Below are 24,098 nucleotides of genomic sequence, written 5' to 3'. Positions count from 1 at the left end.
ATACAGAGAGATGACTCACTGGGGCTGGTTCAAGCAATGGTGAAGGGAAGGGAAGGATGCTGAGGGATGCAAGTAATTGAAGGGAGTCACGTTGCAGGAGGAAGCTGCTAGAGGCTTGCACTCATGTTTCTAACTATATTCTCCCCCATAAAGTGAGACTCTGTCTCTACAAAAAACAAACAAACAAACAAAAAAAAACCCTAACTATATTCTCCCTTGTTTTTCCTCTGGACTGTGTCATCCTCCCTTCTTTCTTTCTTTTTTTTTTTGTTCTGAGACAGAGTGTCACTATGTCACCCTCGGTAGAGTGCCATAGCATCACAGCTCACAGCAACCTCAGACTCTTGGGCTTAAACGATTCTCTTGCCTCAGCCTCCCAAGTAGCTGGGACTACAGGCACCTGCCACAACGCCCAGCAATTTTTTGTTGCAATTCAATTGTCATTGTTGTTTAGCAGGCCCGGGCGGGGTTCGAACCCTCCAGCCTCGGTGTATGTGGCCGGCGCCCTACCCACTGAGCTACCGGCACCGAGCCTCAATTTCTTGTTTCCTTTTTTGCCCCTCCTTTAGTGTAATCAATCATATTCTTTTGAAAGACTTACCTTTACTCAGTTTTTGGTCTGATGAACATCAGGATAGAAAAAGTAGTAATTAAGAGAGAAGTGGCGTTTTTAAACTAATATGTTAATTATGGATTCAAAACTCAGAAATTGGACCAAAACATTTGACTTTTTAATTTCCTTTCCTAAAAGTTAATACACAAAGAACCTGTGTTGATTGCCGGTCAGATGTGGGAAGGCTAATTATAGCAGGGGCGGTTATTATTGTTTGGTTGTTTTATTTTTTTTCCTGGAGAACCTTCTATCACGTGTAATTTGAGGAAGGAGTGGCTGCCTTCCCTGTGGGAAGCTGAGGGTGTAGGGTGAGTGAGTAACAGGGACAGGGGGTGTTGAGGATATGATTTAGGCTTGGTCAATCAAATCCTCTTGGGACTTGGAATTTAAAATCAATCAAGCACAGTTATAAAAACGCAAGTTGACAAAAGGTTGTTATGCGTCGTGAAGTTTGCTGAGAACTCGTTCACTTCCTGACCCTTAAGAGCAACTTGGTTCTTGTACTTTGTCCAAGCTCAGTCCCTCCAGCTTTCCAGGAATTCTGCGGCTCTTCCAATAAATTATATTTGGTAAATAGCCAGAGTTAATTCATGTTGTTTGCAACAACAACTACAGCAAATCCTAACTGAAGTAAATATTGCTACTTGAGACTTCCCTACAAAAATAAAAAACACAATACAATATCCTGGTGACATTTGCCCCATACGTTCTGTGATGGCAACTCTGCAGTGCTCTCTGGAGTGGGTAAGTGGATCATTAATTCCTCTTGGTACTATATAGAAATAGCCAATATTTTGGATCAATTTTATATTTAAAATAAAAATGTAGAAATTTCAGAAAAAAATTAGAAACTTTAAAAACAGAAATGGTCTCACCAGCTAAAATGTAACTACTGTAAAAATCATTTGCAAAATTATTTCCAACTTGGTGCGAGCAAATACTTATGTCTATTTATCTTAGTTTCCTATCTAAAATTTCAGGTAGAATTTTTTTTCACTTTACTTCTTTGCCACTTGGACTTTTTCTATTTCTAGCCAGTTCTGTATGCAACAGATCTTTATCAATGTTGCAGTCTGTCAATTCAACCACAGAAATTTCTATATTATCTGTTAAACCCTGACATTTGGTTTGTTCAGTTTGCATGAGGAAAAACATCATAAATATGCTCAGGCTTTTTTTTTTTTTTTTTGAGACAGAGTCTCACCATGTCACCCACGGCACCCACAGTGTGGTGGCATTATAGCTCACAGCAACCTCTAACTCTTGGGCTTAAGTGATTCTCTTGCCTCAGCCTCCCAAGTAGCTGGGACTACAGGCATCCACTACAACGCCCAGCTATTTTTTTTTCTGTAGTTGTCATTGTTGTTTGGCAGGCCTGGGCTGGGTTGAAACCCACCAGCTCTGGTATATGTGGCTGGTGCCCTAGCTGCTGAGTTACAGGTGCCGAGCCTATGCTCAGGCTTTTAATCTGATTCATAGTGGGTGAGAATCACCTAAACTCTCCAATTTGATAGGGAGATACTGAAATTGAATGGTTCCTGGATTCAAATTCTCATTCCTTACTTCTGGCTGCGTGAACTGAGACACTTTATGTGATCTTTATGCTTCCTAGATTCTCTATTTGCACCAAGGGCATAAGAATATCTGCCTTCAAGGGCAATGTGAAGAATAAAGATAAGACATGAGAAATGCTTAGCACAAAGCTAGGGCAGTGGTTCACGTGTGCAATCCTAGCACTCTGGGAGGCTGAGGCCAGTGGATTGCCTGAGCTTAGGAGTTCTAGACCAGCCTGAGCAAGAATGAGACCCCCGTCTCTAAAAATAGCTGGGCTTTGTGGTGGGCCTGCTGTCCTAGCTACTCAGGAGATTGAGGTAAGAGGATCACTTGAGCCCAAGAGTTTGAGGTTGCCGTGAGCTATGATGCCACAGCACTCAGTCCCAGGATGACAGAGTGAGACTCTGTCTCCAAAAAAAAAAAAGAAGAAAAATGCTTAGCACAGTGACTAAGCCATCCATCTGTGCAGAGCACCATCCATGTGTAGTAGGCAGTCAACTCTAAGATGGTAGAGTTGTGAGATGAAAGAAACTCAGGTCCCAGAATTGAAGGACAGCCATCAGGGACAGACACCTCACTCATGCTGAATTATAAAGTGATGGAGGAATAAATCTTTGTTGTTGTTGTTGTTTTTTTGAATTGTGCTTTCAATTGTCTTAGTTTTGAAGTTTTTTTTTATTTTCTTATTTTTTTTAAAAATTTATTTATTGAGACAAAGTCTCACTTTGTGGCCCTTGGTAGAGTGCTATGGCTTCATAGCTCACAGCAACCTCCAACTCTTGGGCTTAAGCGATTCTCTTGCCTCAGCCTTTCAAGTAGCTGGGACTACAGACATCTGTCACAATGCCCGGTTTTCTTTTTTTGGTAGAGACGGGGTCTCACTCTGGCTCAGGCTGGTCTCAAACTCCTGAGCTCAGTCTCCCAAAGTGCTAGGATTACAGGGGAGAACCAGAATTAATCTTTTTTGTGTCAATTCACTGAGAGTCGGGTCTGTCTGCTAAGGCAGCTAGCCTCATTTAATCTAACTAATACATCCCCTCTACTGATACGTAACCCGAAATAACTTGGAATAATCTAGACTATGCCCATATTAAATCAAACACGTATATTAGCAATAACAGGTTTGTAAAGTACTTGTTTAAAGTTCTTTCACATGTCTTACTGTATTTTTACAGATTTGTGAGATAGGAGGGCAGGGATTATTATACTTCTTTTATAGATAGAATGAAGTAAAGTTCAAAAAATATATGTCTTATCCAAGCACGCAAGTGAAGTCCAGACTTTTTTTTACTATGTTATATTTCTTATGGAAAGATGTTTTAGATTAGAACCTACTGCAAGTTTTAAAATGTGATCTATCCATACATTTACTCTTTGTTCTCTGAAAGATTTGAGGTGGTTATATTTCAACCACATTCCGTGTATTAATGGACTTGGCTAGAGTAGATGCTATACATAGAAAGCCTAATAACTAGGGAATTGTCCTTAAAACAGTTAAAACCACTGGATGGCTTCAACTAAAACAGCACAGGTATTTGATAAAATATTTATTAATCAAGTTAATACATTTTTGATTGTAACTCATGAACAATAATATAAATTTTGCTGGGTTTTGTTTGTTTGTTTTCTTGAGACAGAGTCTTTGTCACCCTGCGTAGAGTGCCATGACATTATAGCTCACAGCCCTCAAACTCTTGGGCTCAAGTGACTCTCTTGCCGCAGCCTCCCCAATAGCTGGGACTATAGGCACCTGCCACAGTGCCGGGCTATTTTTAAAGATGGGGTTCTCACTCTTGCTTAGGCTGGTCTCGAGCTCGTGAGCTCAGGGAATCCACTCGCCTTGGCCTCCCAAAGTGCTAGGATTACAGGCATGAGCCACCATGGCTGGCCTTCAATAATATAAATTTTGTATTTTTCATTTTTTTCTCAAAACAAACTATTGTTTTCAAAGCATGTGAAAGGTGTATTTTTAAAGGAAACCACAAATTTCAGTTTTTAATCCTTTATTATCATGAGATATATAATATAGAAAAGAACACAAATATACATACAGTTTAATTGATAATTACAAGGCAAAAATATGCAGTTACCATCCAGGTCAAGAAATAAAACATAACCAGCACTCCATAAGCAATCCACTATAAGGCAAAATTCACTTATTATTTACTAATTTAACACTTAATCTTTTGAATTCATCAGAACACAAATTACCCATTATGCTGATTGTTTCACAATTCTATTGGACACAGAACTGAAAATGAATTTGTTTTTTGTTTTGTCTTTTTAACCAACTTTGAATTTGCTTTAGATACCCTATTCCCACTTGTCTAGACCTGCTATTCCTTCAAAGGAAGTAAACATCAGATTCGAGGTACTGATGTCCTCAGAAAGAAATTGGAATGAGCTATGTTATTATTATTTACTCTGGGAACATCAGATTTGAATTACTTCGTGAAATGGGTACCACATTTCATGGAGGTGGTACAATTAGCCCAAGCTAATTGGCGCACATATGGTGTATTTTCAAAAGGAGATCATTTCTTTCCATATTTGAGAGTTCATCAATTTGAATTAAGTTTAGCTATGAGTAACAGACAATCCAAAATTGCAGGGGCTTACCAAAATAGCAGACCATTTTCTCTCTCACATAAAAGAGCTGGAGGGAGTCTCACCAAAGCTGACATGCCTTCCCGTGGTGCCAGGAAACCAGGTTCCTATCCCTGGCTCTATCTTTCTCAGCACATGGCTTCTACTTCAGAGTCCAAGGCTGTTCATGCTCCAGGTATTAAATTCACATTGCAGCCTAGAGGAAGGAGAAAAGTAGAAGAGCCCTTTCCCTTTAAGGACATCACCTGGAAATTCCACGCAACTCCTGTTTACATCTTGGTCAGACACGGCCACCTCAACCTACAAAGGAAGTGGTTGGAAATTTAAGCTTCTTTTGGATCGAGATGGGCTCACCAAAAAGCAAGGATTCTATGAAGAAAGAAAAGGAGAAAAGACACTGAGAGAAAGCTTCTTTGTGATGGAGCTTTTATATTTGTGGTTTTCCACCGGTAAATTCATTCACTGTATAAACAGGTCACTCATCATCCGAACGTGCAAGGAACCAGAAACACGTTGAACATTTATTTTACCGTTCTGCAAATGAAATTTATTTTTTAAATGTTGATTGAAGGTGCTTATCTTTTTGATATAGCTGTTGGATATTCCTTTTTCTAAAAGTACTTTGTGATGAAAACCAGATGGGAAAAGACATTTTAAAAGAAAGGAATTCAGTCCGACCGCACAGTTGCATTCCACCTGGCAAACAGACAACACTAATATGAATTTGGAGCCCTGCCAGTGGAGTCACATGTCCCTGCTGGGCTGGGCTGCAAGGACACGCTTCTGTCTCTACATGCCAAGCATGGGCCCTGTAGCATGCTCTTCAAGTAATTGCATAAAAGGTGGGCTTAAAAGAATATTCCCTCAGAAGTCACATCACCCCCAAAGGATAATGAAGTTTGATTAATTAAAAAAAATCGGACATTTCCATGAGTGGACTTATCATAATATATCCTCAAACACTACATGAAAAACTAGGTGTAGCTCTGTGCCCATAGCTCAGAGGTTAGGGCGCTGGCCACATACACCGAAGCTGGCAGGTTCGAACCCAGCCTGGGCCTGCTAAACAACAATGACAATTATAACAAAAAAATAGCCGGGCATTGTGATGGGCACCTGTAGTCCCAGCTACTTGGCAGGCTGAGGTGAGAGAATCACTGAAGCCCAAGAGTTTGAGGTTGCTGAGAGCTGTGACACCATGGCACTCTACTGAGGATGACATAGTGAGACTCTGTCTCAAAAAAAGAAAGAAAGAAAGAGAAACTGGGTGCTGGGTAATTCTGTCCTCAATTGGATTAAACTGTAGGCCATATGACCTCCTTGATCTATCTGGCAGGAATTCAGACTATGAACAAAAGACCTGAATATGCACTTTGGGAAGGTTTTGTGAGTGATTCCTATGATGATCCGATGGAGCGTAAGAGTCTATAAAAACAGAGTGTTGATAGACATAAGATTGTTACCTGCAGAATCTATAGAAACTGTAATTTTTAACAGGAGACAAGTGCAGAAAATATTAGAAATATCTAAGATTCGACATGACACTCTATAAGCAAATTTTGCTTTAGCAAAGATTTCTAAGTTAAGTCAAAATGTAACAGGTACAATCTCTCTAAAATTTAGGGGACTGAAAGGGCCCCAAGAAACCACTTGCAAGCTTTCTGTCTGTTTTGATTCAAAGGCAGATACCAGATAACAGCTAATGGGTGATTCAGACGACTTGGAGGCAGTGATAAGCAATTTGAAGTGGAGGACATGCATGGAGCCCACCTAGTGACAGTTTTCTGTCAAAATCCCAGGACTAAGAATATTCTTGTATTCATTCGTTTGTATTTTCCCTGAGATCTAGTCCTCCTGCTCATATACCGGGGCTGAGGAAGTTGCATGGTGCCCTGTCTAGAACAAAGTTTTCCTTAATGGATGTGACATTTGGGGACAGAAAGACAGCATATGAGACAAAAGTGCATAAGTACCAAGAGAAACCACACTCAGGATGAAAGATTAAAGAGAAGCTTCCATTTCTAAACTCTTTCTTAGAAATGTTGCTATTTTATGCAGCTCATAATATATATATATATATTTAATTAGCTCACAAGAAAAGAGTGAATTCAGTAACTTGATAAAAGGTAGATAAAATCATGAAAAATTTTCAAAATGAGAATACACTTTTCTATTAAAAAAAAAGTTGCTTGACATTATCTTAAGGTTTTGTATAGGACAGGTACTGTTTGGCAAAAAGAAATTTGCAGAGGAAAGTCTATACTGCAAAATGCTCTGGATAAACCAGGAATTAGAATAGGTGGGGCCTGAGCAACTGTTATTGTAGCCCTACAACTCCCTGGCCAACGGGGTTGCATCACACATTAGTGGGAGAACCGGTGCTTCTGTTTTGGCGTAACTCCCTGGGCCAGCAGGGAGTTGACTCCAGCCTGCTCTATCATAATATTACCACAATTATTGCAAAAGGGACCCAGAATAATATGCTGTCATTCTAAATTTTTAATCTGCAGGTAAAGGGACATATATGCATGACAGCCATACCATGCGCATGACATTGATGTTGTGGTTTTGTGGGCAGGAATTGGTTAATACCTTGGGCTCATCTGTGCTCTACTGTTTGTTTATTAATTTCAGTAATGAGATGTAAGTATTACAACTCAGGTTGCATTTTAAGTTATATGGATAACAGTTCCTAACATAGTATTTTTTTTTTTTTGCAGTTTTTGGCTGGGGCTGGGTTTGAACCCGCCACCTCCGGCATATGGGGCTGGCGCTCTACTTCTTTGAGCCACAGGCGCCGCCCTAACATAGTATTTTTAAAAATTAGGGTAAAAAATACAGAATGTAAAATGTGCCATGAAAGTCATTTTTAAGGGGCTGAGTACAGTGGCTCACATCTGTAATCCTAGCACTCTGGAAGGCCGAGGCAGGTGGATTGCCTGAGCTCACAGGTTGAAGACCAGCCTGAGCAAGAGCAAGACCTCGTCTCTGAAAGTAGCCAGGCATTGTGGATGGCACCTATATAGTTCCAGCTACTTTTGGAGGCTGAGGCAAGAGGATCACTTGTGCCCAAGAGTTTGAGGTTGCTGTGAGCTGTGATGCCATATCACTCTACTGAGGGTGACAAAGGAAGACTCTGTCTCAAAAAAAAAAATTATAAAATCACTTTTAAGTGAACCATTCTGTGGCATTAAGTATATTCACATTATTTACATTGTTAAACAACCATCGCACCATCCATTATAGAAATTTATTCCTCATATCAAATTAAAACTCTGTACCCATTAAATAAGAATTCCTCATTCTCCTCACCACCACCTCCAGCCTCTGGCAATTACCATTCTTTCTGTCTTTATGAATTTGACTACTTTAGGTACCTTGCAGAAGTGGAATCATACAATATATGTCTTTTGTGATTGGATTTCAGGTTGAGTAATGTCTTCAAGTTTCATCCATGTGGTAGCTTGTGTCAGAATTTCCTTCCTTATTAAGGCTGAATAATATTCCATTATTAAGTGTATGCTACATTTCATTTGTACATTTGTCCATCAATAGACACTGAGGCTGTTTCTACCGTTTGGCTTTTGTGGATAATGCTGCTTTGAACGCCGGGGTACAAATATCTGCTCTAGTTCCTGCTTTGGGGTGGTATATAACCAAAAATGGAATTGTTGGATCATATGGTAATTCTATTTTTAATTTTTTGAGGAACTACTAAACTGTTTTTCTTTCTTCTTCTTTTTTTTTTTTTTTTTTGAGACAAAGTCTCACTATATTGCCCTCAGTAGACCACAGCTCACAGCAGCCTCCAACTCTCGGGCTTAAGCAATTCTCTTGCCTCAGCGTCCCAGGTAGCTGGGACTACAGGTGCCTGCCACAACGCCCAGCTATTTTCTTTCTTTTTATTTTTATTTATTTATTTATTTATTTTGTGAGATAGAGCATCAAGCTGTTGCCCTGGGTAGAGTGCTGTTGAATCACAGCTCACAGCAACCTCCAACTCTTGGGCTTAAGCAATTCTCTTGCCTCAGCCTCCCAAGTAGCTGGGACTACAGGTGCCCACCACATGCCCAGCTATTTTTGTTGTTGTTGTTGTTGTTGTTGTTGCAGTTATCATTTTTCTTTTTTTTTTAAGCTGGTCCGAGCCTGGTTCGATCCTGCCAGCCTCAGTATATGAGGCCAGCATCCTACCCACTGAGGTATGGGCACCGCCTATTTTGTTGTTGTTGTTGCAGTTGTCATTGTTGTTTAGCAGGCCCAGGCTGAGTTTGAACCTGCCAGCCTCAGTGTATGTGGCTGGCGCCTAACAATTGAGCTATAGGCGCCGATCCCCAAACTGTTTTTCAAAGGAGTTGCGCAGTTTTATATACCCACCATCAGTGCACCATCAGGGTTCTAGTTTCTCCACATCTTTGCTAACATTGCTATTTTTTGCTTTATTTTTGTTTTGTATTAGCCATCCTAAGGAGTGTGAAGTGGTATCTCATTGTGATTTTGACTTGCGTGCCTCTAATGATTAGTGACATCGATCCTAGTTTTATGTGCTTATCGCCCTTTGTGTTCTTCTTTGGGCAAATGACTATTCAAGTCTTTTGCCCATTTTTAAATTGAGGGTTTTTGTTGTTGTTGTTGTTGATTTATAAAGAGTTCTTTGTATTCTGAATATCAATCCCTTTTCAAATATATGACCTCACAGTGTTCTGAGGGGGAATTAAGTCTGCAGTGATGGCTAAGCAGCAGTAGAAGAGACTTAGACACAAGTTTTGTGTAAAGGAAAGAAACATACTCATAATCAGGTCTTCCTGGGGGAAGGGACAGGTAGAGACTAGAGACTCCTCCACAGACGCCAAAGTTGAGGGTTTTAACCTTGCTTCCCCCTTTGCTTTTTATGCCCCTTAGTGGGGGTCTGGGATTACCTCCAGTTGTGCCCTATTTTTCTCAGACAACAACATCAAAGACCTACCCTAGGGAAATTAAAAATTTTCTTTAGAGCAATGGGTCTCAAAATTCTCTTGTGGAACAAGTTTTGCCACATTTGCATATCTCACATTTTTCTTTTCTTTAAATCAACTCAGCTTTGAACGTTACATTTATTTTAAGACGAAACTTTAATGTCAGTATCATAAAGGGAAAACCAGAATCTGGTGTCCTTCCAGGAGCAGATTACAAACATCAGTTACTCCTTTGTCATCCGGGCCATGCCTTGCTGTTGGCCCCAGATAAGCACACCCTCTCCTTGGGTGGAGGGCCCAGGTACTTCTCCCAGCACCCTGGGGTAGGGCAAGTTATTGAACAGAGGTTCTGCTCAACAGACACCTCCCACCTTGAACAGGTTTGTGCTCAAGGAGTAGAGAGGGGCTGATCGTGGCAAGTACCATCTCCAATGTTTGTACATGCCATGCTTTGGGAAACATTGCTCTAGCCTAGAGAATACTTCTTGAGGTTTTATTCTTGGGGGAAAAGCCACAGGTTCCCACAGGGACTGCTCTGTGGATACATGTATGAGGGAACTGGAGAGGAGGATGGAGGCCTCCCTGAGCCGCCCGTCAGTTGTCTGAAGGTAATTGTTTAATGTTGTAGTTCTCAGACTTGGTGGTTTCAGGGCCCATTTTACATCCTTAGTAATTACTGAGGAGTCTAAAGAGCTTTTGTTTACATGGATTTTATGTACTGAGACTTACTATGCTAGAAATTAAGACTGAAAAGATCTAAAAATATTTATGAATTCATTTAAAATAGCAATAAACTCATTACACGTCAATAATGTTTTTGTTTTATTCTGTTGGAGAAAGACTTTATTTTCTGTTGCAGAGAGAGAAGGTGCGATCTTCTTAGTGGAGCACTTGGAGGAAGTATGTTCCAGATAAAATCATGAAAGAAAGAAAAGCACAGAGCTGTGAAAGCAATGTAGAGAAAGGCTGGAGCACTGGGTGTCGAGAAAAAAGACTGTAAATCACAAAGAAAAGAAAATCCCTGCAAAGAAGCTTGTACTTCATGTGTTAAGCCATGGAAGCCATTGCAGTGTGTTGATATGAGGAGAGAGCGAAAACAATTAGTTTAACAAATATTCTTCTCTGGGAATTCTTCCTTACATATAAAATCCTTCCCATGAGGCCAGGTGTGGTGGCTCACGCCTGTAATCCTAGCACTCTGGGAGGCTGAGGCAGGTGGATTGCTTGAGCTCAGGAGTTTGAGATCAGCTTGAGCAAGAGCAAGACCCCATTTCTACCAAAAATAGGAAAGCTAGCTGGGCATTGTGGCAGGTGCCTATAGCAAGGCTGAGGCAAGGGGATCGCTTGAACCCAAGAGTTTGAGGTTGCAGTGAACTATGACATTGTGGCACTCTACCCAGGGCAACAGAGTGAGACCCTGTCTCAAAAAAAAAAAACAAACAAACACACAAAAAACTTCCCATAAGCTATAAATTAACTATCATTAAGTTCTTAATACAGGTGGCATTTATTCTCTGGCCAATAAGCACTTTTGGGAGTAATGGAAATTCAAAATGGTATGATTTATTATCATCAAAGAAACCCACTGAATTATTATTTTTGAGACAGAGTCTCACACTGTTGCCCTAGGTAAAGTACCGTGGTTTCATAGCTCACAGCAACCTCTAACACTTGGGTTCAAGTGATCCTCTTGCCTTAGTTTCTCTATTTTTAGTAGAAACGGGTCTGGCTTTTTGCTCAGGCTGGTCTCGAACTTGTGAGCTCAAGCAATCCACCCACCTCAGCCTCTCACGATTAAGGCGTGAGCCACTGAGCCTAGCCCACTGAATATTTTTCATTAACCATCCCTTACTTATATCCTAGTGGTTTTAATCTTTTTTTTTAACATTTAAAAAAATGGGCTTCATTTTTATTTATTTATTTTTTTAAGACAGAGCCTCAAGCTGTTGCCCTGGGTAGAGTGCTGTGGCATCATAGGTCACAGCAACCTTCAACTCCAGGGCTCCTGCCTCCTCCTCCCAAGTAGCTAGGACTACAGGCACCAGCCATAACGCCTGGCTATGTTTTGGTTGCAGCCGTCATTGTTGTTTGGCGGGCCTAGGCTGTATTTGAACCCACCAGCTCAGGTGTATGTGGCTGGCGCCTTAGCCGCTTCAGCCATAGGCGCCAAGCCTTCATTTTTATTTTTAATTTCAGATTAATATGAGGGTATAAATGATGAGGTTACATTGTTTACATTTCTAAGATAAAGTCCAAGTTGTAGTTGAACTTAAAGGAAAATATACCATATACATGTACATTGTACCTGTTTGAGCGTAACCTCCTCCCCAACATTAGGATTATGGTTGAAATTCAATTACATTTATATATAAGAAGTTTCTTTACAACGTTAAGTTATTCTATCCAGGAAATTAAATGGCATTCAATTTAGTCAAATTGCTTTATGTTCTTCAGTAAAATTTTAAGATGTTCTCAATATAAGTCTTGACTCTTCTATTAAAACATATTCATGGGTATTAAATGGAATACCGTATAAAAATCTGTGATTATTAACCTCAATTAGAATAAAACTGTAAGGCATATAGAAGCCTATGATTTTGATTTTTCTTCTGTGCAATATTTGTGTTTTGCTTTATCTTGAAAAATAGAAGTTAAGGTACTACTCAAGGTTTACTTAATAAACAAAATGCACCCAGAATTAAAGATAATTTTGTATTGGCTAATATGGGTCAGCTGATTATCTACTCCCCTGTTCTGATTCATTAAATTTGTATCCCTAAGCAAGATAAAATGTTTGGGTATACAGTAGACTATATTCCTCTACCTGGGTCTTGGAAAATCATTAAGAAATAAGCTTCCTGAGTCTAATGCAAGATTCTCCAGTGATCACATGTATTAAATCACTTGGTGGGCTTGTTAAAACAGAATTTGCATTTCTAACAAGTTCCCGAGTGCAGGGGATGCTGCTAATCCAGTGACTGTACATTGAGAACCACGGCTGTAACGTAATAACTCCAGGAGAGGAAGTCCAGTAGCTTTGCTCAGAGACGGATGCAGGAGGTGGCGGCAGGGAAAGCAACGTCAGTAGGAGCTCTGACCACAGTAACAATTATTATGTTTGGCATTGTATTCCTTTAAAGCTATGATTTTTTTCTCTAGCTTTAGGTTTGATTCACATCCCATACACACTTTTACATGAAGTATTCTAGTTTTTCAATTTGGATACAAGTTGTAATCTTTAATTTGACTTCTGCTATGATCCAATAATTATTTCCTCATGTTTTAAAAAACTGGCAAGTTTTTTTGATTCGCTCATTTGTTCATTCACTCCACAATTATTTAGTGAGCATCAACTATGAGCCACATCCTTGGGATATACCGGAGAGCAAAAGGTGCTGATTTCTACCCTCATAAAGCTTACTTTTAGGGGCAGGTGATAGACAATAAACATAATACAAAAAGGATGGGTTAACTTAAGTGAGATGAAGATGACTGCTGAACAGGTTTAGGGTTGAAGATCAGTTTGGTTTTTAGATGTTTTGGTTTTGAGAAGTTTATTTGACATTCCTGCAGAGATGTTGAGTAGATACAGGTATCTGGATTTCAGGAAAGAATCAAGGCTACCTCTAAATTTGGGAGTTGTCAGCAAATAGACAGTTTAAAAAGCCATGAAACTGGATAAGATCCCTAAGATATATATAGATAAAGAAAGGCAGTCAGCCCTGGGGCCCTCCAAGGTCTGGGAGAAGTATCAGACCAGTACATAAAATTGTTCTTAAACTTTAAAACATCCCCTGCAAGGCCATAGAAACACAACTGATTTCTGTATGTTTACCTGTATCCTGTGACACTGCAGTATTAGCTCTAATATTGTTTGTGGATTCCAGTTGGTTATGGGACATAATCCTTTTAATATGCTTCTGGATTCACTATTGTGGAGGATATTCGGATGTATATGGATATCGTTCTGTAGTTTTATTTCCCTGTGATGTCTTTGTCTGGTTTTGGTACTAGGATATTGTTGGCATCATAAAATGAATTAAGAAGTTTTCCTTCTTCCTCTGTTTTTGTAAGAGTTTGAGAAGCATTGGCATTTTTAATTTATTTTTATTTTATTTCATTTTATTTTTTGAGACAGTTTCACTTTGTCACCCTCAATAGAGTGCTGTAACATCATAGCTCACAGCAATCTCACACTCTTGGGCTCAGCCTCCAGAGTAGCTGGGACTGCAGGTGCCTGCCACAATGCCTGGCTATTTTTAGAGATGGGAGTCTTGCTTTTTTTTTTTTTTTTTTTCGAGTCAGAGTTTTAAGCCGTTGCCCTGGAGTTGGAACAACCTCCAACTCTTTGGCTCAAGTGGTCCTCTTGCCTCAGTTTTTCTATTTTTAGTAGAGACAGGGTCTCACTTTTGCTCAGGCTGGTCTCAAGTAATTCACCCAAGTCGGCCTTCCAGAGTGCTAGGATTACAGGTATGAGCCATTGAGCCCAGCCTGATTGGCACTTTTAACAAAGTTTGATGTCACCAGTGCAGCCATATAGTCTTGAGCTTTTCTTTCTTCATAGTTTAATTAGTGATTCATTTTTTTACTACTACTATTATTATAGGTTTAGCTACTTATTGAGTCAGTTTTGATAGTTCATGTCCTTCTAAAAATTCATCCATTTCATCTAGGTTATCTAATTTGTTGGCATACAATTGTTAATTCAGATGTTGAAATTTAACAACCAATGTGATGGTATTAAGAGACGGGACCCTTAAGAGATGATTAGATAATGAGGGTTCCTCCCCTCAGGAATGGAATTAGGCACTTATAAAAGGGCCTTATGAGGAACGTTGTCCCTTTTTGCCTTTCTGTGTTCCATCATCTGAGGACACAACATTCCTCCCCTCCAGATGCAGCATTAAGTGTCCTATTGGAAGCACAGCAGCCCTCACCAGACAACCACACCTGCCGGTGCCTTGATCTTGGACTTCTTAGCCTCCAAAACTGCAAATTTCTGCTCCTTATAAATTAATCTGTCTTAGGTATTCTGTTACGGCAGCACAAACAAATTAAGACTCCACCCTTTCACTTTTAACCCATTTGTGTTTTGGTTCTAAAGTGAGTCTTGTACACAGAACCTAGTTAGAGCCTGTAGCTCAAAGGAGTGGTCAATGGAGGTCGTGGGTTCAAACCCAGCCCTGGCCAAAAACTGCATATACTGGAGGTGGTGGGTTGAAACCCAGCCTTGGCCAAAAACTGCATATACCAGAGGTGGTGGGTTCAAACCCGGTCCTAGCCAAAAACTGCCAAAAGAAAAAAAGAAAAGAAAAGAAAATCTGTTCTGGCAGTCTCTCTGCCTGTTAATTGGAGTTTACAGCATTACATTCAATGTTATTAGTAATGAGAAAGGAGAGTTGTCATTTTAAATTTGCTTTCTCTATGTCTTACCTGTTTTGTCACTCAATTCCTCCACTATTGCCTTCTTTTATGTTAGATATAATAGATATTTTTGATCTTGCATTTTGATTCTCTTCTCATAATTTTTAGTTATTTTCTTAGTAGCTGCCCAAGGAATTATAATTATCGCTTTACTTATAACAATCTATTTCAGATAAATAACAATTTAGTTTCAATAATATACAAAATTCTTGCTCCTATAACTCCATCCTTTCCCTCTTATCACAAATTATGTCTTTATACATTGTTTGCCCACTGACATAGATTTATTCGTAATTATTGTTTTCTTGTACTTATCTTTAAAATGATAAAGGAGAGAAGTTACTAGCCATATAGTAATACTGACTTTCCTATCAACCTACATAGTTACCTTTACCAGTTATTTTACTTTCTTCATTAGATTTGAGTTATTGTCTAGTGTCCTTTCACTAAAGGCTGAGGAACTCCCTTTGGCATTTCTTCTAGAGAAGGTCTACTAGTGACACACTCTCTGAGTTATTTATTGCTGAATGTGTTAATTTCTCTTTCACTTTTGAAGGATAGCTTTGCAGGATATAGAATTCTTGGTTGACAGGTTTTTCCTCAGCACTTTGAATATGTCAACTCACTGCCTCCTGGTCTCCATGGTTTTTAATAAGTCACCTGTTAATCTTACTGAGGATCCTTTATATGTGAGGAGTCACTTCTCTCAGGATTCTCTGTCACTGACTTTTGATAGTTTAACTATAATGTGTCTTGGTGTGGGGTTTTTTTTTTTTTTTTGAGTTTATCCTATTTAGGGTTCATCTTTAACATCCAGATTTCATGTATTTCCTAATAATTGGGAAGTTTTTGACCATTATTTCTTCAAACATTTTTTTTTCTGCTCCTTTCTCTGTTCCTTCTCCTTCTGGGATTCCCATTATGAGAATATTGGTATGCTTGATGGAGCCCCCCAGGTTTCTTAGGCTCTGTTCATTTTTCTTTTTTCTCTTTCCTTTCTGTTCCTCAGATTGGATAATCTTAATTACCTGTTTTGAATTTTGTTGATTCTTTCTTCTGACTTCTCAAGTTTGCTGCTAAATCTCTCTCGTGAATCTTTAGTTTCAGTAATAATATTTTCAACTCCATCATTTCTATTTGGTTTCTTTTTATAATTTCAATCTCTTTACAGATATTCTCTATTTGGTGAGACATTTAGACAACTAAATTCTCCTGATTTCCTTTAGTTGTTCATGGTTTCATTTAGCTCTTCTAGCATTTCTAAAAGAGTTGGTAACAAGTATTTGGCTAGTATGTCCAATATCTATGCTTCTTCAGGGGCCATTTCTATTAATTTTTTTATTCTTTGTATATACTTAGTTTTCCTGCTTACTTCAAAATTCTTTGCTAAAAACACCACATTCTAAGGCCAGGTGTGGTGCTCATGTCTCTAATCCCAGCACTCTGGGAGGCCAAGATGTGTGGATTGCTTGAGCTCAGGAGTTCAAGACTAGCCTGAGCAAATGTGAGACCCCATCTCTAAAAAGTAGCCAGGCGTTGTGGAGGCACCTGTAGTCCCAGCTAGCAGGGAGGCTGAGGCAAGAGGATAACTTGAGCCCAAGAGTTTCAGGGTGCTGTGAGCTACAACACTATGGCACTCTACTGAGGGTGACAAAGTGAGGCTCTATCTCAAAAAAAAAAAAAAAAAGAACCAATAAAAGCACAACATTCTGAATTTATAATATGATGTCTGTAAACTGGATTCTCTTTTCTCCTCATAGCTTATTGTTGCTACTTGTCGTGGTTGCTATTGTTACTAACTTTTCTGAACTTTTACAAGTCTGTATTCCTTGTAGTGTGTGGCCACTTGTGTCTCTGTTTTGTTAGCTTAATGGTCAGCTAGTGATTCAACAGATTTCCTTAAATGCCTGGAACTCAGACAAAAAGAAAAGAACTCCTAGTCTTTGCCAGGGGTTCTGTGTAGTTGTTGTGGCATACCTTTAACATTTAGCTGGGCAACTTACAATTCTACCTTAGCTTTTAGTTCCTATTTGAGTAGAGGCTGAAGGCTAGTCAGAAGTAAGAGTTTAGAGCAGGGGTCCTCAAAACTTTTTAAACAGGGGTCCAATTCACTGTCCCTCAGACCGTTGGAGGGCCGGACTATAGTTAAAAAAAAAACAAAACTATGAACAAATTCCTATGCACACTGCACATATCTTATTTTGAAGTAAAAAACAAAATGGGAACAAATACAATTCACACCGCTTCATGTGGCTCACGGCCGCAGTTTGAGGACGCCTGGCTTAGAGACTTCTCAGGTCTTCTCTGAACATTTGCACTACCCTGGGTGTGCATATGGCCTTCTGGATTCCCAGGAATATGTAAGAACTTTTAAAGTCTTTATTCCCCCAAAGTAAATTACTTCCCAGTTTTTCCTCCCAGGCTTTTTAGCGTGTATATTGTTTGCCTCAACGGTTCATCTTGCCCCAGATGGCAGATACTAATAAACTTGCCTTTAAATGTTTTTGACAGGCTTGGTGCTCATAGCTCAGTGGTTAGGGCACCAGCCACATACACTGAGGCAGGAAGGTGGAGTAGTAGGGCACTGCACGTGCCAGGCACTGCTAAATTATTTACACAGTTTCCTGGTGTTTTTGTTTTTTTGGCCAGGGCTGAGTTTGAACCTGCCAACTCTGGCATATGGGGCAGGCGCCCTACTCCTTTGAGCCACAGGCACGGCCCTATTTACACAGTTTCAATTACACTTCATAAACAGCACTGTACCTTACAAGGCAAGTTTAGAGATAAGGAAGCATAATCCCTTGGACTTGAGCAATTTGCTCAACGTTACACTGCCAGTCAGTTAATGATGCCTGAGCTCTACATTGTACTATTCTGATTCTAAAACACATGCTGGGCGGAGCATGTGGCTCAGCTAGTAGGACACCGGCCCCAAATACGGAGGTTGGTGGGTTCAAACCCAGCCCCGGCCAAACTGCAACAAGAAAATAGCTGGGCATTGTGGCAGATGCCTGTAGTCCCAGCTACTCGGGAGGCTGAGACAAAGGAATCACATAAGCCCAGGAGTTGGAGGTTGCTGTGAGCTGTGACACCATACCAAGGGCAATAAAGTGAAACTCTGTCTCTTAAAAAAAACAAACACTAAAACACATGCTTTTAGTCACTGTACAATCCTGAGTTAGAGAGGAAGGTAATGACAGAGGAAAAAAAGAGAACTGAAAAGAGGTTAAGTGAAAACTTCTGGGAATATATCTTTTTTTATTTAGTGCTTTAAAAACTGCATTTTACAGTCTTTTTCACAACTAGAGGATTGAGGATTTCATTTTTTGTTTCTTCATCAATAGGATCACATTAAAATCGTGGTCACGTGTAGCCTATGAGCTGATAGTTCTTTCCTTTTGTTGATTGACATGTGTTATATCTACTGATTGAATCACGGGTCTTGTGCTCATTTGCAAACTTGATTCTTCTCTTTAGACAGTAATGCAAATAAATGCTTAAGCTTTGCTGCATATGCAACTTTAGGTAGTTTTCAAATGTTATCCATTACAATATTTTACCTGTATTAGAAATAATCCAGCTTCTGCACATTTTATCTGTGAAGCATTGGGCTTATAATTCTTTCATTCATTTGGAAAACAGGCAGAAATAGAACCATATGTCTTTTCTGCTTGAGAATTCAACATTTTGCTATTTTCTTTGTGTATGTTTTTGTAGGCACATATCCTTTCATTTAACAAATGTTTACAATATGTTACATGAAGCTTTCGTTCTAGCAGAAGATAACTAATGAACAAAATATACAGCACATGGTTTAAGAACAATAAAGTAGGGTACGGGAGAATGAATAGAGCTCCATTATATAGAGTTCTCAGGAAAGATCTAACAAGGTGAGATTTAAGTAGAGACCCTGAAGAAGCGATAGTATGAGCCTCCCAGAGAATCCCAGACAGAGGGATAATATTGCTTTGTTTTTTTTTTTGGTTTTTTTTTGGCTGGGGCTAGGTTTGAACCCGCCACCTCCGGCATATGGGACCGGCACCCTACTCCTTGAGCCACAGGTGCCGCCCCAGAGGGATAATATTGCAAGCCCTGAGGCAGAGACAGTCTCGGTGTGCTGGAGCAACAGGGAGCAGAGTAAGTAAAAAGTCACTGGGTAAGAAGTCAGCGGTAACATGGACGGGTTCGTTCACATGGGCCCTTGGCTTTTCTTCTGAGATGGGAAGCCTCCGGTGGGTTTTTAAGATCGTAATGATACTATATGACTTTTAAAGGAATTACTCTACTAGATGAGACAGCAGACAATGTGGAAGCAGGGGGAGAAGCTGAAGATCAGCTGGAAGGCCTCCGCCACGGTCCTAGTGTAAGATCATGGTGGCTTGGATACAGGGCCTCTGACAGAGGTGGGGAACAGATGAGATTCTGAATATATTTTGAAGATAATGTTAGCAACATTTGCTGAGAGTCCATGGGAGGTAAGAAAGCCTCAAAGATGATTCCAAAGTTCTTAACCTCAACCAGAGGTTAGAAAGTCATTTTCTCAAAACAAACGAACACAAAGAAACAAAAAACAGGCTTGGCGCCTGTAGCTCAGTAGTTAGGGCGCCAGCCACATACATCCTGCCTGGGTCTGCTAAAAAAAACAATGACAACTACAACAACAACAAAAAAATAGCTGGGTATTGTGGTGGGTGCCTGCAGTCCCAACTACTCAGGAGGTTAGCAAAAGAATTGCTGAAGCCCAAGAGTTTGAGGTTGCTGTGAGCTGTGACGCCACAGTACTCTACTGGGCAACACAGTGAGGCTCTGCCTCAAAAAAAAAAAAAAGTCAATTCGTAAGATTGGGAAGAACTTGGCAGGACTTGTTTAGGGGAAAAAGACTAGGAGTTTAGTTTTGAGCCAGGGATAGTGGCTCATGCCTGTAATCCTGGCATTTTGGGAGGTTGAGGTGGTTAAATTGCTTGAGGCTAGGAGTTGAGACTAGTCTGGGCAATATTGTGAGACCTTGTGGGTGGGGGGAAGCCAGTATGGTGGTGTGTGCCTATAATCCCAGCTATCTGGGAGGCTGAGGCAGGAGGATTGCTTGAGCTCAGGAGTTGGTAGCTTCAACAAACTATGACTACACCACTGCCCTCCATCCTGGGTGAAAGAGCAAGATCGGCTTAATAGGGAGTTTAATTTTATTTTTGTCACTTCGTCACCCTGGGTAGACAGCAACCTCAACCCCACAAAGTGCTAGGATTCCAGGTGTGAGCCACCATGCCAGCCTGGGGGTTTAGTTTTAGATACAGGCAGTACTATACAGAGTAAGGGATTAAGTGTGAGTCTAGGTTTTGAGGAAAGGTATGGGCTAGAGATTTAAAGGTGAGTTTCATTCAGCTGAAGATGTGAATGGGATTGCCTAGGCTAGAGAGAGAGCAGAACAAATTGTAAGATTTGAAGCTTGGGGAACTCCAGCATTAAAGGCTGGAAAAGGAGGAGGAATCAGCAATGAGACTGAGGAACAGGCATTTAGGAAAGAAGAGAAGATAATGGAACCTTAGTTGGTAAGATAAAGGGCATCAAGAAGAGAGTCATCAGCTATGTCAAAAGCTGCTGCCAAGTAGAGTGAGGCGAAGACTGAGAAAGAAAAATCAGATGTAAGAACATGGAGGCTACTGACTTGATCTTGAGCAGGTTCAGGAATGTGGGAATAAGGTCTGATTCTATGGGTTTGAGAGTTGAAGTGGAGAGGAAATTCTTCTGTACAGGAGAGCAGATCAGAGATCAGTGAGGTAGTATTTAGAGGGAGATACAGGTCAAAGAGTTTTATCTTTTTTAAGACAGTAGTTAGTATAGCATATTTATAAGTTGATGGAAGTGATCCACTTAAGAGGGAAAAAATTCCTAAGAAAAGCAGACAATTCTAAGACTAAAATGCGACTCAATGCAAAAAGTGACTTTGGTCTTAGGAACTTTGACAGTTTATCCATAGTTACTGCCATGTTGCAATGTATTTACCTGCAGACAGGCTGATAGGTGGGAAACTGTTATGTTTTCCTGTATTTGTTTTTTTTTTTTTTTAAAGACAGTCTCACTTTGTCCCCTTGGTAGAGTGCTGTGGCATCACAGCTCATAGCAACCTCCAGCTCTTGGACTTATGCAATTCTCTTGCCTCAGCCGCCCGAGTAGCTGGGACTTCAGGCGCTCGCCACAACACCCAGCTATTTTTTGTTGCAGTTTGGCCAAGGCCGGGTTCAAACCCACCATCCTAGGTATATGGGGCTGGTGCCCTACTCACTGAACCACAGGTGCCACCCATTTTTTCCCCCTGTATTTTCTTAAAGAGATAACAAGATAAGGACCTACAAGTGAGGAGATTTTGGCATGTTTAGAAGATATAAAACAGCTGGTTAAAAGGACAGGCTAAATGGATTAGGAAAACATGGCTTGAAGAGGCGAGTAACAGAAGGAACTCACTCCAGAGTTAGGGTGATGGTCTTTTTCTCCAGCCAAGTTCAATTGCTCTGCAGCAGGTGTATGGTGAATTACCCAGCCTTGTGATTTAGGCAGGTAATACAAAGGCGGTGAAGAAGAATTTGAGATGAGGGTATTTGCAAAGGAGGATTTATTTAAGCTAGGCAATGAATGTATTTTTTTTGTAATGGGTATAACATTTAGATGGTCCTTTAGTAAACACAGTTGCTTATTATTTGTGGTAGTTACGTTCAATAATTGTCACTGCGAACACTTAACTACACTTAGGGTAAATACAGAGTTAAGTTCTGAGCATCAGGTGACATTTTTGTCAAATGATCACATCCCTACATAACCTTATTCTGTGTGCGTTTCTGTTTGAAGCTACTTTAACATATATTGCCAATTCCTTTAATATGGCCAAAAGCACTAATGACAAGCCTGAATAAAACAATCTAGCACGTTTTCTCCTTAATGCATGTCCCAAGCTTCTGTTAGGAATACTAGACAGCACTTTACCAATACTTGTGTGTGGAGGGGAGGGAGAAGGCAATACCAAAAGCAAAACCACTGATATAAAAAAAACCACAAATACAACGCCCCCCCCAACCCAACAAACAAACCACTCACATGGTACTAATACACCGTGAAAAAGTTAACAATATGAGAGTTGAAATAAGGGAGAGTTGCCATATTAACGTCTTCTGGAAAGGTAGGTGTGCCAGGCAAGCTGTCCATGAATGGTGCAGCATATCGATTTTAGGGCTACAAATAAATTTTAGTGAGTAGGTGAATTTGAAAATGTGGAATCCTTGAACAATGAGGATCGGACTGTACATTGCCTGGAGCTATTTCTCCTACAGCTTGGTCCACTCTGTCTTTTGATGGAATGGTATGTATCAATTTCAGCAGATTATCTGGTTAAACAAGAAATTAGTAACTTCGCTGCTGCCAGTTGAGAAAAATACAAAAAGATACATAGAAGCTTTTTCTTATCTATCTTGCAACGTATTTGCTACAAGTGTTAGATACTGTACTTAAGACAAATTTTTTGTGTGTATGTGTGCGTGTTGTTTCATCCACTGGCAGTTTTTTTTTTTTTTTTTTTGGTTACAGCTTTAGTCGACTTTATTATTACATTTGGCAGGTGGATGTGATGAATAAGGCTATGTAATTTGTATTTTTTCAATCAGCTGTGATTTCAGTCCTCTCCTTCCAGTCATTTCACATCTACATTCAGCCTAGCAACAACGTTACAATGTTACTTGTTGGATAACAACTGTTACTTTTTGGTATCTTTTTTGGGGGGGAGGTCTTGTTTCTTTTGATTTTGATTTTACCTACAAACGTCGTACATTTACGTCTACCACGGTCCTTCTCATTAAACTAATGTAGTCTTACAAAGAGTTCAGAACAGGAAGTAAAACAAAACCAGCTGAATACCACCACCTTCGAGTTAAAGCTTTCTGGAATCCTTGACATTTCCCTTTCCAATGTGCCTGTAGAAGAACACAAAATCAAATTTGCGGCAATTTCATAGGGCGCACCCCAGACCTTTATTCAGAATCAGAACCTCCAAATAAAAATTTCCTTCGTCAAAAAACTTGAGCGAGGAAGAGGAAATAGATGGGGAGGGAGATAAAGGAGACGGTGGGAAAGGCACAGCTGGGTATGGAAAAAATGCTGAAAAGGAGGAGGGTGAGGCGGTTTAACAATTATCCCAAGCAGCCCATGCCCCCAAATCCCCAGGCTCAAGGGCTGTTTGGGTTCCAGGATCTCAATCCAGGAATCTCGCCACTGGAGCGGCCCGGCGCACCCCTTTCCCGCACTCAGCACAGCGCCCTAGATCCTTCCCCTGCGCCGTCCCTGGGCAGGAGAGGCGGGGGTGGGACTTACGTCTAATGCCGCCCCGCGTGCTCGCAGCAGCCCCTGCCCAGCTCCGCACGGTCGCGCGCGCCGCGTCCGACGGAGGCAGCGGCCCGGGCCTGGTTCCGGTTTCCAGGAGCGGGCGGGAGGGCGCAGGGCCACGCTCTCCACTCCCCCGAGCGCGGCTTCCGCGGCTGCCTGCCCGATCCGCTCTCCGGGAAGCGTCAGCCTGTTGCCCACCCCGGGGGCGGGGGCCGTGCCCGAGCGCCCGCCGAAGGGCACCCCTCCCGCCGCGCCTCTGGGCGCACGCGCAGCCGCCGCAGCCTCCCTTATTTAGTCCGCGATGGCTTCCCTCGCGCCCCACCGTCCTCCTCCCGAAGGCGGCTCCCTCCCCGCGCAGCCCGGAGCTCCTGGGACCAGCCTCGAGCAGGCTCCCGAGCAGGACAATCCCTAAAGTGGAGTGGCGGTGGCTGGACTTGCGCGAGAGAAAAAGCAGCGGTAACCAGAAAGGGCTGACGGGTCTCGAGGAGGCGAACCAGGCCTCCGAGGAAAGGGAAGGCCGGAGCGAGCCGAGGTTTGCCGAAGGCGGCGTTCTAGAGCCGCGCGGGGCGGGGAGGGAGGCAGAG

At 41.0% G+C, this 24,098-nt stretch overlaps 1 protein-coding gene and 1 long non-coding RNA gene across 6 annotated transcripts in view; one reads left to right on the top strand and one right to left on the bottom strand.

The window, feature by feature from the left end:
* Window positions 1-4,196: 4,196 nt before the first annotated feature.
* LOC128572346 (uncharacterized) lies at window positions 4,197-23,591 on the bottom strand. Its single transcript, XR_008376181.1, has 3 exons — window positions 23,499-23,591; window positions 5,891-6,003; window positions 4,197-5,074 (listed from the first exon to the last, which is right to left on the bottom strand). It is a non-coding gene; the product is annotated as an uncharacterized LOC128572346 (long non-coding RNA).
* The window catches only part of WAC (WW domain containing adaptor with coiled-coil), a 105,693-nt gene continuing 104,732 nt past the window's right edge, over window positions 23,138-24,098 (top strand). Inside the window, exon 1 of one of the 5 annotated variants that reach the window (XM_053572192.1) lies at window positions 23,138-24,046. In XM_053572192.1, coding sequence (XP_053428167.1) covers window positions 23,508-24,046 — 539 coding nt within the window. In that variant the 5' untranslated portion in view covers window positions 23,138-23,507. The remainder of the gene's footprint in view (window positions 24,047-24,098) is intronic. The other 4 variants (XM_053572195.1, XM_053572191.1, XM_053572193.1 and 1 more) reach the window with 4 other exon arrangements.

The sequence above is a fragment of the Nycticebus coucang genome, chromosome 20 (genome assembly GCF_027406575.1).
Source record: "Nycticebus coucang isolate mNycCou1 chromosome 20, mNycCou1.pri, whole genome shotgun sequence".
Lineage (NCBI taxonomy): Eukaryota > Metazoa > Chordata > Mammalia > Primates > Lorisidae > Nycticebus > Nycticebus coucang.
Note: the sequence above shows the minus strand (reverse complement) of the source record. Positions and strands in the feature narration are given on the sequence as shown.